Source organism: Perca flavescens, chromosome 20, assembly GCF_004354835.1.
Source record: "Perca flavescens isolate YP-PL-M2 chromosome 20, PFLA_1.0, whole genome shotgun sequence".
NCBI classification, from domain to species: domain Eukaryota; kingdom Metazoa; phylum Chordata; class Actinopteri; order Perciformes; family Percidae; genus Perca; species Perca flavescens.
This window is the reverse complement of record NC_041350.1, coordinates 6,830,383-6,849,244: the sequence shown is the minus strand read 5'-3', so window position 1 is coordinate 6,849,244 and position 18,862 is coordinate 6,830,383. Positions and strand designations below refer to the sequence as shown.

Sequence of the window (18,862 nt, the reverse complement as noted above, 5' to 3'; positions counted from 1 at the left end):
CCCTGTGAAGCATTGGGTTTGCCATGGAAATTTTGCGAAATAATGCTTGTTTGTGTTCTATTATAAGATTTGATCATACACAATACAGTGCAGTCTTACAGTACTCACAAGGAAAACATTTCTATTCATGTTTGTTGGAAATACAGACCTTGTTACTGTAAATTGGTCAGATTGAGAGAGAGCTTTGATAGATTGGCAGATATCTGCGATTGAATCTCTTGAGAGGAACTAGAATACACAGTCAAACTTTTATGAGTTTATGTATCACCACAAAGCATGTTTTTGAGTATGTGAAAAGTGACAATGACAACACATACTGATTATGGTATCATAAGTTCTTGATAATTACCTGCCAACATGATTCAGTGTCTACATATCATTTTGGTCTCCTTTAGGAGTAAATAGGCCTTGTTGCTTTTTAACAGCAGGCATTTTCACATAGAAGGAACAGCACAGGTGTTATTAATAATAATCAGCAACATTAATAATGACTTCCTTTTACTGTAGGTGAGCCACTTCTGGCCAAGGCTTACTGGAATTGGACACTTGATGGAAATAGGCCATCATTATTACTGTAATTAGTTACACCTGTGCTTTTCCTGCTAAATATGACATGTCAAAATATATGCTGTGAAAAAGGTCTGTACTCATTTTTTAAAGGGTATACAGCAGTAGGAAATGTTGTCCTTTAAAATGTTATTATTGAATCCACATAGCAGAGGAGCTCAGTGTTGCCTGACACATTTGGCATAATTATTATTATGTTATGTCCTAAATTATATAGATTCCTTTCATGTGGCAAGTTGCCAAAGTTAGGTGGGGGGGCATCTGCCATGTAATGCTGACATGCTCAGAATTGCTGTTTATATTTGTGTTTATGTTCTCTTTAAACAGTGAATGGCAGGCTAATAGTCCTTCAGTTTGTAATTAGTAATAAGTGGGAGGTTAACTATATCGGTGGGGCTCGAGCTCGCATCTGGCTGCCAGATTGTAGTGGAGTACCTGTGGATGTGGGAACATGTACAGCTCAGGTCTCAATGTTCAAATCTGCACAGCAGGACCTGACACAAATTCCATTGTTTGTTTGTTTCTTGTAAGGATAGTACTTTGTTTGGTAGGTTTAGGTTTTTAAGGTTTAGCAAATGTTTTCAGCATGGACCTGGTTGATATGAACTGTAAAATATGACATACGTCTTAGTGCTGGATCTTTTTCTCTCAGGTCCACAGCTGTCCATGGGAAAACAAGAGGCCTTTAAGACCTTCATAAGGGACCATGAAAACCTTCTGACCATTGAAGACAACAAGAAGCAACTCAAACAGAGGTTAGTTACCGGTTAGTCTCGCATTGCCAGACCTTCCTCCACAGCGCTGCGGAGGAGGGTCCGGCTAGTCCACATAGCATTCCGGGATGGGAGAAAAACGTGCTCTGGTTTATTGGAATTTCTTTAAACCAATCACAATCGTCACTAAGCACCGGGCAGAGCCACTGCTATAGACAGTAAAATGAATGGACACAGCGACGCAATAGACTTCGACGGAGACCAGTGAAGTCAATTAGAAGCACTTTTCCGGTGATGGCTGAGCGTACTACGCAGCCTCCAACTGAGCTTGACGATGTAGATGTGACGTGAGCAACCTGTCTGAAAGTTGTAAGTCTTCTGGTAGCTGTGCCAAGAGAAATCTCAATTTGATACTTCGGTATGTGGCAAGTGAATTCATATTAAGTAACCTTCATATGAATTCATTGTGTGGCAAGTGGAATGTACATACATACCAAAGTATTTCCAATCCATCAAAACGTTGCTGAAATATTTTGTTCCGATGCTTTCATTGACTCTGTTTGTTTATTTATTTGATTAGGACAATGCACATTAATGAACATTTCTGTAAATGCGACAGTGTTAGCCAGTCGGCTAATTTTCAACTGTTGTCCTAGTTGCCTAGCATGCATGTCTTTATGGTGGGAAGAAACCGGAGCACCCAGAGAAAATCCACGCAAGCACGGGGAGAACATGCAAACTCCACACAGGAAGGCCTGAGACGACCTGGGTTCAAACCCAGAACCTTCTTGCTGTGAGGCAGAAGCGCCTCAGCTAACCACTGAGCCAATGTGCTGCCTATGGGCTTCTCCCTTGATTGTATGCCTCCACATAGAAATAAACAATGGACAAATATAGTGTTTAAACGCTTCAGATGTGAAGTTATTCTCTGTCAAAGTGACGCCAAAATGAATGGCAGTCAATGGAATACGAGCGGCAGGTGATGGCTTGTTAGCCTTAGAAGCTCCCCATAGGAGGTACGCTTTCCGGATGCTCACTTACCCCCTTGGCCATGGCTCCTCTGCAAAATAGCCTCAGGAAGGAACTTGTTTTGATGGAACATGTGTTCAAAAGTAGTTTTAGTCGTGCAACAGAAAACTCAGATTGGACAGATAGTCTAGCTAGCTGTCTGGATTTACCCTGCAGAGATCTGAGGAGCAGTTAACCGTAGTCCTCGTGAATCCACCAGAGTTTAAAATTACAACGGCGGAAGGTAACGGACTTCCGGCCGAGAAGGGTGAAATCCGGCGGCAACGGATCTTTGAAGTGGAACGTCGTAGTTTCCGGTAGGACAAGTTGTTATACAGTTTTGAGAAATTCATATCATTATGTTGCCCACAGTTCTTGTTCTGCAATATGAGCAATGTGAGCAGTATCATTCATGTGGTATGTATTTATAGCTCTCATTCAATGCTGTTTTCTCATAAATCACAGACGAAACGTGACGGGTCGTTTTAAACCCCTTAGAGACCACACACAGACATAAATGCTTCACATGCATTTAATGTACATGCAACAACATTACTTCCTTATTTGTTGCCCGGCAATAATGTTGTACCTCAGAAAAACTACCTGTTATCAAATGAGTAAAAGCACAATGCAAATTAAAGCAAAACTTGCTAGTTATCTGTCAAAGCATGAACATGCCGTATCTTTGCCATTGAGAAAAACTTATAGTTGGCTATGTTGCATTTCCATTAGGACTATCAGCACCTGCAGAGGCTGCCAGGTTTTGGTTTTCAGTTCAGAGAACCTTTATCTAAAACGAGGGACAGAGAGAGAGAGACAGAGGGAGAAAATAAGACACACACACCAGAGGCACATGTAACAAGTGTCTGTTTATGTTTGAGCTATGTTTTGAGTGACAAACCAACAGAGATATGGTATATAATAGATATTTTGTGCAATACTTTACTACTAATACTTTTGAATTCTTTATTGCCTGCAAAATGAAAAAGATCTTCTTGTATTTGGGCATACTTACTTTGGTATTGTTATTTTAACACATTCAATTCATCAAATGTCTTAGTTTTTGCTACCATTGCCTATTAACACCTGCATTCTTTTGAACAGGTCAGCTGAGGCCAGAGGAATCTGGGAGAAACAGAATGAGGCTAAAAACAGAATAAGTAAGTTGTCTCAACAGATGTAAGTCGCCCTCCGGAAATCACGTTACATTTACAAGCTGTGAAAACATTCAATTCTACATGTCACTCTCATCATCACCATTATCCTAATGGCAAACAGAGGCTATGGTGCAAGCCCTAAAGAACGCTGATAATTTCTGTAAAAAGTTCTCTGGGTCCCAAAAGACGGCAGCCTACCTGCCTGGAAAAACTCTTAATGAACAGATCACTGTTGGGGTTCTGTTTCCCTGGAGTGGGGAAATGTCGCTCAGCGCATTCCTGAACTTTTCCAGGACCCAGAGGCGTTCTGGTTTCCACCTACCTAGTCTTCCAACCTGTGCTTTTTTTTTACTAGCCTGGCTCAGGCTGTTTTATGACGACTCTGTAAGCACACCCCTGTGTTCTTCTCAGCAATGTACTTGACAGATAGCTTTACTATGCCAAAAGGAGGCCTGGCATGAACCTACAGTAAGTCAACCTTCAGTCAATGCTGAGTGATTATGAAGTTTAACTCCAAGTTTATCTGTTGTAAAAAAAAACAACTAAAAAAAGCAGTCTGTACATGTATGTACTACTGTGTGTCAACACTTTGACACCATGGATAGTCCATCAGCGGGGAGGGAAAGAGGACTAGAATATTTTACTGGAATAGAAAGGACTGTTACTTTAAAGAAAGTTTAGTCAAGTAAAAGTAATATGACTTGTGTAAAATGTAGGGTAAATGAAAGTAAAAATTAAGTCAGTTAAAAGTAGTTGACATTAGAGAGTTACTGTTAATAGGTTTGCTGTTGTATTCACCTCTCTGAACAGCAGTCCTCCACAATCTACACTGGGTTAAATTTTTCTCATTCCTTCCCAGTGCATAATATAACCAGTCCACTAAACCTCTTGTCCCGTTGGGCCCCTCAAATGCTTTTCAAGCGCTCGGCAGTCAAAACAGGGATGATCAAAAACAGTAGAACACTGGAGCTGAAGGATCCACCATGAGCATTTAAGCTAGACCCAGCATGCACATGCTGGTCACATTGCATTGTGGGTGTGTTTGATTTGGGTCACTTAGCTTGCTCACCGAGTGGTTGGTGCATTAAAGTTGTGATAAACTGATGTGACTTTTGCTTGCCTCTCACAAAGTACAATAACAGTAACTTTAACCATAACCCATTATGATGTCATTCTTAATCTTATTGCATTGTTGTGCATTTTTTTGTGCTCTTCACAAACTGCTAGGCCTGGCCCAGGAGCAACCGCACCTCCTTACGCACCACCAGTGAACGTTAACATATAGAACATGTATATTTTCCAGAGTGGAACAGCTGAGTGTAGAGCGTCACCTCTCCAGACATGGAGCTCTGTGGAGCGCTGCCGTCCTGTGGCCACAACCACACCAGCAGCTTCTTCTCTGCTGCAGCTTTTGTGACTTTTATTCTTCCTCTGTAATAGATGGAGCTTGAATTATATGGAGGTATAATACTTGAACTTAAAGACCCTTAAGGCAAATTTGGGATTTGAGATATTGGGCTGTATGAATTCAATTATTGTAATACAATAATAAATGAAAAATGAATGAAAAAAAAAACTAAGAAAAAGTAAAGTTACTGATTATTAAAAATACTCAAAAATGTACACAAAAAACAACGTTGTTACAGTAACGAGATTAAAAAGCCGGTTTATACATTCTTCTGTGCCGAAGATGTGTACCCTACGCCGTAGCCTGACATGCATCTCCCCAGAAAAATAACTACACATCACAGCGACGCAGACTGCAACAACTGTAATGGGTCCGCTTGGTATTATCGCATTTACTCATCCATGTCTCTCAGTGGCCGGACAAGCACAGAAAATTCCCCCTCCTTCTGCCTCATTCACACCATCTCCTCCGATGTGATTTCAGTAAAAGTAACTGTTTAACATTTAGAAGCTCTTAAGTCCAACATGATCTGCTCAATCTGATGCAGACACATCAGCGCACAAGTATAAATGCTCCCAGCGGCGTAGGCCACTTGCGTAGCCACGGCGTATGGTCTAGAGCCCATGTATAACTATAAATTAGCCTTAAATGTAATTTGTTCCTATGTTTCCATTTACTTAATTGATTATTAAGTAAAATTTAAAAGATAAAAGATATTGCCTCATACATATTATTATATAGTTGGTTATGAGTCCACATTGACTTTAAGTCACAGTACAAGTAACTTTATTCAGTAATGTATCGTAATGAATTACGCGGGGCTACCTAAAGACAGGTCCTGTCACTAGTGGAAATAAGTTTAAATGATTTCATTGCACTTTGGTTGAATTTTCCAGTAAACCCAAAGCAGTTAAAATTTGTTATTAGGGCTCAGTCTGGTTTGCATTTACTATTGCAAGCTACATTTATGAATTTCCCTGGACTGTGTGTTTGTGGCTCATTTCACATGCCATTGAAATGGATAGGTTTGCCTCACACCAGTGCCTGGCATCATTGCTGCCACAGATCACGCCTGGTGGTTTGGTAGCATTCGGCTGTTACCCTCAAACATGCCAGCGTACACTTATCACCCTTGGAATTTAATATTTTTTTCAGCATTCAGTCCATGAGGTGCTGACACAGCCATCAATCAGACATGTCATACATCACACAGAAATCCGCTATGCCATCATATAGAATATTAACTCTTAAGATTTGTTTTGCAGACATCACTGTGTGGGTTTAGTATAGAGAAACTGGATTTCATAAATTAATGTAGTTTTAAAAAAAGATTTAACATTCTTCAATTTCTTCAAATTTGGAAAAATACCCCAAAAAACGATCTTGGTGCTGTCAGATATTATTACATTGTTAGGTGCATGGGGCTGCATTCTTCCTAGATGAGAGACAGTGTTTTTAGTGGAAGGTGGTTGCCCCTTCGCAATGGAAAGTAGTACCATAATGTTTAGCTTAGTGTGTTTCCCTGCAATCTTGGAAGCCCATCTTGGAAATTTTACACTACCTGTGTCTCATGGTTAATGTAGAACATGGAAACATTTAGCATAATGTAGACAAAAGCTCTGTGCTGCTTTTTTCTGATGGATGTACCCAGCATGAGGGTCAGTAGCAGGGGAGAAAGGGAGAAGCGGTATCCTGTGGAGACATCAGTGTCTAAACATTACCCTAGTTTACAGTATTGTTCTTGGCCACAGTATATTGCTCTGGATTCCAATTCCACTGGAGGAGCATATAAGTTCCAAACCCTTAGGTCCAAAAAGTGCAAGGATATATATTTATTCAGAGGGATCGGCGATGCACATCTTTTACCTCATGAAAGGTGTAAGGCAGCTGAAAATGAGCAGTGTCTCTTGATTTATCTGCCAGATGTGGGGGGATTCATGCAGTACAGTCCACGATGAAGCCTCTGGTATGGTTTGGTATTCCACTTTTATCCTTTGGTCACCTTTGCTGAAGTGACGCAAGTACTTTGAGATAGACTTCAAGGAAGGTCTACTAGAGCCTAAAGCGTATATCATTGCCAAGAAGATTGTTCCAAAGCACTTGGGAAGGAATATAGGAAGAAGAATGAAACTTGATTTCTGCATTGCATGTGGTCTTTGTAAACAACGGCCTATAAATTGTACATGACTACTTGCAGTGCTAATGTTATCAGCTGCTCATTTCAGTGGTTTAGGAAATGTTTCTGGTTAGGTATCAACAACCTTTTCGGTTTCCTTTTTGTGTATGCAACTCTTGTGGTGGTTTATTAGTTAAATATTATCTGTGCACTTAAACATTTTCAAGTTTTTCATGTTACTTTGTGCACTGATTCAATGGTGAATTCTTCATATAGACACCCAGATATTGAGAAGCTGGATAGCATTGTATGATCCTTGGATCTTGAGCTAGCTTGTGGTATTGTGCGGCATATCACATGTAACCTCCAGGCCGCAAAAATCACCAAATATTTATTGAGGCTTGTAGCTTGACACCGGTCCTTTTTAAGACGACTGCACGTCTCCTGACGATGTGGGGGGAAACCCTGCATGGTTTGGAAGAGTTTGTGTTGTTGAGCCCGCAGTCTGGTATTGCAGTAAGCACACCGCACACCACTATTACTTGACACGTATGCAAATGAATCTTCTGTGGAATTTTTCTTGTCATTGAAGTTCAGAAGCTTCAACAGAATGTTCTGACCAAATAGTCTGACGTTTGACACCCCAGTCACCACTGAGATATGTATAGTTTTAATAGCATGGCCAACAGCAACAGAGTTTATTCTCACACCATATTTAAGATTGCTTCAGAAGACTATTGCATATCTGCATTGTATTGGATTGGCAATACATCACTCAGGCATCAAGCACATCCAATTGTACCATGACTCTGACAAATGTAGGTATTCATTTTGTATAACTGCTTGGCCTTGGGTTTTTTAAAAAGCTTTAGTACATGCCATGACTGATGTAAGTGTGCTCTTCATGTTACTGTTATGTGCTTCCTGCACTTCTTCACCCTGTCAACACGGCATACACGTGGCATTAATATTTCTTAATCCTTTTATGTTATTGTAGAAAAAGGAGACTAAACATCCGTTAGTTATGGGTCATGTTCGAGAAAGTTGTGTCTGTTAGAAGACTTGGGCTGCCCACCTGACCACAATGCAAAGCCACAGGGCGTCTCAGCTCATTTACGTTCTCAGCTACTCTAACTACACACGGAAAACACATGGCTTTGTCAGGGCTTCCCAAACCCCGGTTCATGCTCCATAGCATTAGGAAAAACAGTGTCATCATGGGCACAATATGTGTGTCATCTGTAACGTTTCACATCATCCATTCACATCTCCACTGTCTGCTGAACCCCCCCAACAGCGGTCTCCATTTAAAAAAGGGTGTTTGTAAAGAGTTTTGAAAGATGAGCTGGTCTGTGTGTTGCGTGGGCAGATTCCAAACCGTTTTAAAACATTTATCAGTGAAATGCTAAGAGCTGCTGTAAAGCTAAACCTGAAGTCTATAATAATAATATTGTTATACTTTATTAATCCCAGGATCTCTATAAGATACTCCGCTTCCCTTAAAGTCACTACAGCAGGACATGTGTTAGTTTAAAATGCTTTCAGTGTCAGTATCTTCCCTTTGACAAAGTGAGAGCCCCACACCCCTTTTTTTTTCCTTTTTGCCAAACGATACTTCATCTGGATTTCTCGTTTTTTGGAGTTTGGATCTCGGCTTTTAGATTTGCGACAGGATCGTATTACAGAAAGAGCTACAGCACAGCACAGTCTACATGTATATAAGACCGGAGGGATTGTAATGGAAACTCGCACACAGAACGACCCTTCAGTGTCTCTTTTATCTTTTAGTCTGTCTGTTATCCTGCTCATTCACTTAACTCACTATCTGACACATGCTATCAATGTGAAATGACATCCTGTTCTTGTCTTATAGTAAATGTACCTGTGATTATCCCTGATTTAGTGTAAACAGAAATGACCGCAAATATGCGCTTTGCAATGTGCTTCGGTCCATTTACTTTACAGTTGCCCTTTGCCACTAAAGCATTCCCTCGCAAATTCAATATGTTTAATAGGTCAATTAAGTTCGTCAATTAGGGGAAGAGAGACAGCGAAAACAGAAGAACGGACACAAATGACTTATCCATATGTTAACCCAGTATTACAGCCACAAGGGAGGCAGTGACCCAAAAAGCTTCCCTCCTGTTGCTTCACACAGTTCCTTTTGAAGTGTATTATACACAGTATGTCCCATCTTAAGTTAAGATTATCTTCTGCAAACAACTCAATGACAAGTTAATAAATGAAAGAACTATGAATTATGAATGATTTGGACTCAAAGAATTAACACTTTGTTTGTGTAAAGACAACTCAAAGTGTTATGAGTAGTGGTAGTACATAGTGGCTATGGAGGGATCTTTCCAAAGTTTGAAACAATATCCCTGATGATCAGGGTTTTCTCAGCTTGGGCTTGGAGACTTAAAATGTTTGAACCGGAACCACAATTTTAAACAAATCTTAGGTTGCTTTCACACCTACCTTGTTTCGTTCGTTTAAAATGAACCCTGGAGGGTTTGGTCAGATAGTCCGGTTGGTTTGGGCTGGTGTGAAAGCTCATCCAAACTCTGGTGCGGATCAAACAAACAAACTCTGGTCCGCTTAACAAACGGGGTTCTCGGTTCGCTTTCAACTGAACTAGAGTTCGGTTTACTTCAGGTGAGAACACGATCCGACCCAAATACAGGAAGTGAACCAAAAACAGAACATTTACTAGCCTGCAATTTTAACCTTGCACACAATTTACAGACTTAGATATGATTTAAGGGATGATAACTGTCAGATCCATAAGCTGTTCTGAGGACACATCGCTGGTTGTCCGTGTGACATCATCATCATCTCTCCTTCACTCGCTGTCTGTCAGCTGCTCTTTGTTTGCCTTCTTCTAAAATATTAGAAACACTAAAGCAGAACCAGAAAACCCAAGACGTTATAAATTTGGTGTTGCTCCATTATTTCTGGGAGCAGAAGTGTCGGTGAGTTTCAGATATAAAAAGCAACAAAGTGACAAAGTGCAGTGTGAACGCAAACCGAACCAAATGAAACTTCAACCCCAAATCGCACAGAGTCCACCGAACTAGGTTTGAAAGTGCCCTAAGGGATGAAGATTGTTTATATTATCCATCCATCCATCCATCCATCTTCGTCCGCTTATCCGGTGTCAGGTTGCGGGGGGAGCAGCTCCAGCAGGGGACCCCAAACTTCCCTTTCCCGAGCAACATTAACCAGCTCCGACTGGGGGATCCCGAGGCGTTCCCAGGCCAGGTTGGAGATATAATCCCTCCACCTAGTCCTGGGTCTTCCCCCGAGCCTCCTCCCAGCTGGACGTGCCTGGAACACCTCCCTAGGGAGGCGCCCAGGGGGCATCCTTACCAGATGCCCGAACCACCTCAACTGGCTCCTTTCGATGCAAAGGAGCAGCGGCTCTACTCCGAGCTCCTCACGGATGACTGAGCTTCTCACCCTATCTCTAAGGGAGACGCCAGCCACCCTCCTGAGGAAACCCATTTCGGCCGCTTGTACCCTTGTACATATTATTATTATTATTATTATTATTATTATTATATTATGTGTTTATGTAAACAAGTAGTAGATATTGTCCTGCCATTTTGTCATTTACTTAACAAATGGAAATATCAGTTAACAGGACACGAGAAGGTTTTACTAACTGCCTGCAGTAATGATAGCTCTGCTTGTACATTACATATGTGGTCATACATGAAATGTTGAAGAACAGGAACAAACTGAATGGTCACTTTGGTCACTTTATCACTTCATGACATTAAACCAACCAGTCAGTTCCATTGTAGAAGACAATTGTCTATTCTGGACTCAAAGAGAATCAGTTGACACACACTTTCAGCACTTTGAAGTCAATTTACCAATCACATTTAAACCAATTTACCATTCACATATACCGTAGTCTTTGCCAGACCTTCCTCCACAGCGCTGCAAAGAAGGGTCTGGCTAGTCCACACAGCAATCCCGGGATGGGAGAAAAACGTGCTCTGGTTTATCGGCATTTCTTTAAACCAGTCACAATCGTATTGTGCAGTGCTAAGCAGAGCACAGAGCCACGGTGCCGCAGCAAAGTAGTCTCGGGAAGGAACTTGTTTTGGTGGAACGCGTGCACGTTCAAAGGTTGTTTTAGACATGCAACAGAAATCAGATTTCAACTTTTTTTTCAATTTTTTAAATCATTACAGTACGTAGAAGGGATTGGTTAGTTTCAAGTAATTTTGGCGCTGAGTGTAAACATGCACTAATAAAAAAGAAAATATATAATTTGTCTTTTTAATGTAGAAATGGGGGGGTGAAATGTTTTTTAAAGTTGTTTTATTCTCCGCTCTCTCTTTCTCAGAAGAGTTGAAGAAGCAGTTGGAGATGCAGAGGAGGCAGAGGGCAGCTCATGGTAAGATCAAACTGACAATGGATCTTACCACTTTTAAAAACTCTGTGGTTAAAACACTTTCAGTCCTAAACAGCCTCTACCAATACCCTTAACTCTCTAACTGTGTTCTTTGATTTTGTTTGTGAGCAACTAACTGACTAACAGAAGGAGTCAGAAGATTTCACCAGGCTTATTTGTAATTTTTGCAAAACGTTAACCATGTTTTTACAGTAGGACATTATAAAATCAAAAAACAATGCATGCAGGCTTAATTAAATGCAATTAAATGCATCCTATGCAAAACCTCCACATATCACACTCTTGCTTAAGTTCACACTTAAGCCCAGTTCAGACCAAATATTCGCGACGAGACTAAACTGTTTTCGAACGTTGCAGGGAAAAGTTGCAGCAGTCTGAACCGACCCATCTCAGCTCTGCTCAAGCCAGCTGATGGTGTCGCTGCGACTCAGTTGGTCAAGTCTCCAGAGGCTGGTTTTAGAACGTAAGGGACGTCACCTGTTCCAGCAGCCAATAGATAGCGATGTCAGCTTGTAAAGGCAGCTACAAACTATAGAAAGAAAATGATTTTTTCCTATGTTACTGCGAGTGCAGTACGTGGTCGAGCAAGCTAGTGAGTGACTGAAGAGAGGGAGCCGTGAATGAGAGAAATAGAACATTATTTTTGGCGATTCATCACTAGAAATGCAACTGTAGCAAGCATTACTTAGTATCACTAACGTCATCCACATTCATATTCAGACACAACAAATGATATATCCAGCTACAAAAAACCTGAAAGTCTGAAGTTAGAACGGAAGTACAAAGAGTCGTTCCATTGGCGATGATACACCGTCTTGTCGCGTTGGTGTGACCTGGCAGGTTTTAGAACGCTGCAGACTCGTAGTTGCAAGTTTCAACTTGTCTCGTCAGGAATCTTTGGTCTGGACTGGGCTTTAGAATAACTGAGAATCCAGGTTTACACTCTGACTTCAAATTCAGACAGTTGTCTCCTCAAGTATCCACTGAAAAGATATACAAAGCTTTCCCGAATGGAAACTCTGTTCATCATCTTTTTGATATTGAACTCCTTTCCGAGTGGGGCAGGGAAACCTTGTGAATCCATTGTGGGAGCTCTTGTCCTGTACAGTATGTGCAGCAGTGCCCACTTCAAAGCCTTTGCTTTAGTCCTAGCTGACTGAAAGCTGAGTGACCAAAGACTGGGCGTCACAACTCTAAGACTCCTTCATTTACTCTTTTCTGACTGTTTTGATCATTGACACAAAAGCTTTGATGAGGAAATCTGGTTGTAAAGCACACAAACATCTCCCTTCAGTTCAGGCGCCCAAAGGCCTTTCTTGTTGTTTTGTGTCCCGCATCAGAGAACACTTCACAGCAGCCTGGCTTCTATTATCCAGGGCCAAGACTTGAAAACACTGTCTTTGAAAGAAAATGCACCCGCGTGTACACAACACATGCTCACTAGCTTCTGTATTTGTGATTTTATCTACTGTATGTCCACATTTTGTATCCGTCTTTAAAACATTTGCCATGCCTTGTGCCTGTCCAATTCTACCATAGGTGTAATGGGGATTCACTCAGAGGTTGAGGAGGTCGACCTGGTGGAAGAAAACCTGTGCAAACACATTGAGCAAGAAAAAAAGGCGTGAGTGTAGTAAAAGTGCATTTATATGTATTACATACCAAATGTTTTTTTTATAGTTTCTCCCAAGACACTGCAAAGATTGATTAGACACAGCAGATGCTGTGTGTAACGTGGACAAAAGATGAATTTGGTGCTGCTAATATCCCCATGTCAGTTACAAGAGCACCATTGACCGTCTGAAAGCGCTGGCGACAGAGATTGAGCACCTGCAGCTGTTGTCGGAGAGGGTAAAGGTCAAGATCCAGAAAGACTTCCAGAAGTGGTGGAGCCAGGAGGCTTCCAGCACGCAGGTGACGGACCTTCATTTTCTCTACCTATCTATGTGACAACACCACATAAAGCTTCTGTAAGCATGACGTAATGGCAAGGCTACTGTGTCAAAGATATGTTTCTGAAATTAGCCAGGAAGGCAGTGTATGTTCATTTTTTGTCTCTATATTTATGGATGTTTTCTTTCGTGTGTTCTCTGAATATTGGCCTCTACGGACGCGTTAGTGTGTGCGTGTAAGTTGATACGCATGTGTCTCTGACTTTGGAGGCTTTTATGGCACCAGTGTGACCCTTGCAGCCTCTGTTAAGCATCATTCTGAATGGGCCCTGGTGGGAAGATATGTAGGAGGAAAATACATGGAAACTCTATTTTTTTACAGAATTCCATGTGACCCAAACAAGGGCCTGGAGAGCAGCTTAGAGGCAACACAGCAACAGCATCAATACAGTCTCAGCAGTTAGAGCCCTAACAAGTACAACATGTTCATGAGGTTTCTCAGCAACACAGTGGGGGATAAGAAGTGAGTCAGTGTTTATTTCAGTCCCAAATAATAGTTTTGTTGTTTGTGCCTAAATACTCAGAATAATTGTACAGTATAGTGGAAGACACTGTTTGCAAAAGCTTGAAGAGAAAGATGAGTTGAAGATCCCCAAGCTAAGAACACTTGCAGATAACTAAAAGCCTCTGGTCTCACACACTTGATGGCTGCACATTTGAGATGTTAAGCATCCACATCTGACCAGCAGACACTGCTGGCATTTACTCTTTGGTTTTGATCTTATGAATGGAGAACAATATCTTTTGGGAATTTATCACTGAATGACACATGGAAAGAAGAGGAAGTCTGACAGACAGACCTTACATGTGCAGTTTTGGTCTTCCAAGCAGGATACAGGCCGTTCGTTTTCCCCTGCCAGTATACTTGTATCCTACAGATCTGTTCAACCATTTATTGTTCTGTTTTTGGAAAACAGGACACATGTAATGAATCAAACTTTGAGTAAGAGACAACACAAAATACCTGAGGTCTTCTGTTTCCCTCTAGCTGTAAGTTACATATGGCCACATTGTGTTTAACTGTCATCAGTATGGAATGATGTTTTTGCTGAGAAGTGTTCCAGAAATAGTTTAATTATTTCTCAATGATTGTGACTAGGAGTCCGAGGCCACAGCCAGATGTCACACAGGGTCTCCAGCTTCAGAGCCGTCTTCACCTAGCACTCCGGGATTTCGGTGAGACACATTTTGATGATGATGACTGTTTTTTGTCTGTCCTTCCATCCCTCCCAACAGATGAATGTTGGTAAGGGACTTATGTAGATCTATTATGTTTATTTGTAATAATAAATACAAATCACATTGAAGAAATATGACATATTTGAGGGTGTGGTAGCCTGTAATGGCTTATGTGAAAAACCACACCCAAAGGACCTACCAAAGGTAAAATATAGAAATACAAAATCACCAGTACAGTTTTAAGTATCAGTGTTCAAAGGTTTCATATACAATAAGTGTCAAAGTATATTTAACAATAGAAAAGTGAGAGAAATAAATGCAGAGAAACAGAAGTAGTTGCCGTAGTTGCCGTATTTACATGTGCATTTTCATTCCACAAGATAATTCCACGAAATTTAAAAGAAAACTGGCCATGTGAAGTATTAAAAGCGTATTTACTTTTTTAGATGTGGTGGCATTTATTTTGAGTCTCTGCTAAGTTTCAGAAACCAGCCAAGTTTCAAGGAGAAACATCTTCCGATCACTGACTCACTTTTGCTCAATTCATTTGTTATTTTTACCCTGTCACCATCTGTGCTTGAATGGCACTTAGATTAAGAGCCAACAACCTGCAGATGCTCAGTGCTCCTCTCCACAGAACAAATATTGAACACATTTTGAAAGGTACGGTCAGTGTGAATTGTTTCGCTCTACCAACCATGAGGATATTTGTAGGGGAGCTGGTTCACACTATGATGACACAGGTGGTATTTCACATCCCATCATGTCTGCCACAAGTCTGCCATGACAACATTAGGACGTAGATATTGGTGTATAGTCACGAAAAACAATGACCACAATATTTGTCCAGACTTTGGCCATCTTCACCGCAAGACGTGGCATTGTATTGCAAAACATGAGGCTGTGTAACGTTATCTTACATAACAAATGATCTACAGTTATAATATTTCAATTGAAATCAACTCGGTATCTGTGGCTACTGTATTTATCAAATGTATTTATCCAACATGCTACACTCACAGTAGTCATAGTAGTCGTAGTCATGTTCCTGCACCAGCACTGATGCATCAACACACTCCATTCTATCACCCTTCGCTTACGCCACATCACAACCATGTCTTTGTAGCCGTTTGAGTCGGTCGGGGTTTATGTTCTCCCCAGTTATTCCAATTAAATCCAACGACACTTTTACACAATTCAATTGAGTCCCCATTTAGAGTCTAGAGATATGTGTTACCTATAGGGATTGTAAGAAGGTATTAAAAAGGTTTAGTCTTGAATATTTCTTCTTTCCTGCTGTAGTGAGTCAGACATGTTTTTGTATCAGATTGTGAGCTATCAGGAAACGTTACAAGCCTATAGACGAAAAGTTGGATTGTTCATGCAGGAGGTTGAATCCTTTTTGTGGGCTTTCAGTCAGCACTGTCAGACATGAGGCAAACACTGTCGCTACAGCAGCTAACAAGCTCATTGTCTCATAATTAGAAAATGTCAATTAACTGAACTGAACATTTTTAATTCATCAATCCATTTGCTTCCACTTATCTGGGTCCAGCTTTCATTTATACAATTAATTATATCATCGGGCATTATTGTTATATACTGGGAAGTATATATAAGGAAGTAAATGTGATATAATAACAAATCATTATAGACAATATTGTTTCTGCTGGCTTTCTATCATGCTTTCGTACTGAAATAGGTATTAAATTGTGTTCTTTGTGGTATTAAAAAGATCTTAAAAGTCTTAAATGTAACTTGGTCAACCTACAGATACCTTGTGCACAAAATGTTAAGAGTGCAAACTACTTTGCATTGTTGCTCCCTCTTGTGGTTAAGACAAGCACATGTATGTGATGATACTGAGAGACAAAGATAAATGACCAGTGAGATACAGTGAGTACCTAATGTAGATGCACTATAGGTCTATGAGTTTCATATAGGCATCATGCTGTATGGCACCTACAGATCAAGGTACAGATAAACTGTGGAATTATGGTGTAACAAAATATTTCTGAAAAGCTCTACTAACTTGTTATACAGGGCACCTGGTCTGAGCAGCAGTGTTAGAGAGTGTCCAGCAGGCCCAGACCCAAATCCGGACTGTTCCATCGCTGTTCAAGACCTCAGGTCAGCCTAGCTTCACTTAATCTCATATTTGTTTCATATGAGGTACTACCGGATTATGCTGCATGTCAAACTTTGTCTTCGTCATCCTAAAATTGCAGTTTTTGCATTTCTGTGAATTCCAGAAGCTTCCTTCCCAAAAGTGTACCTCCCTTGGTGGCTGTCCCAGCGTGGCGGGATAAGTCCCTGGATGGGAGGGTGACTGACTTCACTCCTTCATCTGAGTGGAGGTACATGGAGGGGTGGCTTGGCATGTGGGAAATTAATCGGTTTCGCATTGCCAGATCTTCCCCCACAGTGCTGTGAAGGAGGGTCTGGCTAGTCCACACAAAAACGTACTCTGGTTTATTGGCATTTCTTTAAACCAATCACAATCATCTTGGGCGGCGCTAAGCGCCAGACGGAGCAACGGCGCCGCTGCAAAATAGCATGTGCTCGTTCAGACGTTGTTAGTCGTTACTCGTGCAACAGAAAACTCAGATTGGACAGATAGTCTAGCTAGCTGTCTGGATTTACCCTGCAGAGATCTAAGGAGCAGTCAACCATAGTCCTCAGAAATCCACCGGAGTTAAAAAATTACAACGGAACAAGCGGAAGGTGCCGGTCATTCCGCGGATTTCCGGCAGTACCTGAACAATGTTTGAAATGAAACGTTGTCTATATAGACTACAAATGAATTGATGGCTTTGGAAACTGAAAACAGATTTAGTTTTTTATGACTTGACCAAATGTGTAGCTCTCTTGGCCTTTCTCTATCTGAAATTCAGCATGTTCGACATGCTGAGGAAACCCCTGCGATGAAGATTTGCAGATCTTTATTTGCAGTTATTATTAGATTAGGCGACATGAAAAAATGGCAGAGCGTAAAAATAGTTAAAACGATAGGTGACTCGTGTATGTCCACCACTATGTGTACATTATGTATTCACAAATGCAACTTTGCTACAGTAGCATGTTCCACATGTTTGCAGTCGCTTTTCAGTCTATACATAGAGCCTGGACCTGCAGATTTTATAGCTGTGCAGTGTTTTCTCTCCACTTATGAACCTGGCCATAACTTTTTTATTTCATTGTGAAGTAATGTCTCCAAACTCTATTAACAAATCAAAGACCTGGGGTCTCGCTTGAATGCTGCTGCTGGAACCAGCGTTTTACAAGCACAGCAAAACACTCAATGAATAACATGTATGCTTTGGTTCATCTCTCCAGCAACCACTTGTAGTACAGAGATACTTTTGTTTTATACCGATGCTCCGTGATATGAGGAGCTGTTACCTGTTAAGGTTTTCAGCTTGTTTTCTTACAGCTTTTGGAACAAGAACGGATCAAACATTTTACAGCGGTGGTGTTCAGAATGGTTAAGGGGCTTTTAAGCTTATGCCCCCCAACACACACATAAAAAACAAAGGATTTAAGGAAGTAAGAAAGAGCAAATAATGTCCTTATTTGTGTTACAGAAACTGTGAAGAACTTGTGCTGATACTGTCAAACTACATTATACACATGTACATTTCAGGGCCCTTTCCAACACAAAGCTTTCAAACTCCTCTATTCCCCTGACTGGAGACCAACAGGCTGATGCTGACATCCTGGCCTTTATAAGAGCCAGGGAAAACCTCCTCAACAGGACAGGTAACACACACGCACGCACACACACACACACAAAGAAAGAAATAATATAGGTAAAAAAGAGAGAGTTATCTGCGCTTCTGCAGACCATAACAATCCGGTGCAACCAAGGCAGGACAAAACAGTGTAAAGTAACAAAAAATTGCCGGTGCAACACAAATGTCTTCTTACTTGATAGTTTTATTTCTTAAGGTGCATAACTGTGACTAATGTTTTGATGTAGGATTACATCTTCAAGGACTCTGATGAAGATGTAATCCTACATTGAAACGTTAGTCACTGTTATGCACCTTAAGAAATAAAACTATCAACTAAGAAGACATCTGTGTTGCAACGAAATAATATACTCACTTAGCTTTCTCACACTATGCATTTTGCATTCAATGCTGCCCTCTGGTGGAGTGATGCCCTACAACACTTTATCATAAATATCTTGTTTTGAGCTTTTCAGAGTTGTTTTAAATTAGTATAAACCACATTATATTTGTTCTGTATTAGAAACTACCTGTAAGATAAAACACTTGATAAAGATACCATGTATTCTTTTGCTCTTATGTGGTTCTTCTCTCTGTTACACTCT

At 40.8% G+C, this 18,862-nt stretch overlaps 1 protein-coding gene across 6 annotated transcripts in view; it reads left to right on the top strand.

Annotated features, from left to right (window-relative positions):
• The window catches only part of kif6 (kinesin family member 6), a 60,423-nt gene that overhangs the window by 40,398 nt on the left and 1,163 nt on the right, over window positions 1-18,862 (top strand). For 4 of the 6 annotated variants that reach the window (XM_028566654.1, XM_028566653.1, XM_028566655.1 and 1 more), the window contains 9 exons: window positions 1,220-1,322; window positions 3,393-3,448; window positions 11,327-11,377; window positions 12,935-13,019; window positions 13,174-13,309; window positions 14,447-14,523; window positions 16,570-16,656; window positions 16,779-16,883; window positions 18,170-18,285. In XM_028566654.1, coding sequence (XP_028422455.1) covers window positions 1,220-1,322; window positions 3,393-3,448; window positions 11,327-11,377; window positions 12,935-13,019; window positions 13,174-13,309; window positions 14,447-14,523; window positions 16,570-16,656; window positions 16,779-16,883; window positions 18,170-18,285 — 816 coding nt within the window. Of the gene's footprint in view, window positions 1-1,219; window positions 1,323-3,392; window positions 3,449-11,326; window positions 11,378-12,934; window positions 13,020-13,173; window positions 13,310-13,669; window positions 13,811-14,264; window positions 14,338-14,446; window positions 14,525-16,569; window positions 16,657-16,778; window positions 16,884-18,169; window positions 18,286-18,862 lie in introns of those variants that run through there. The other 2 variants (XR_003691143.1, XM_028566657.1) reach the window with 2 other exon arrangements.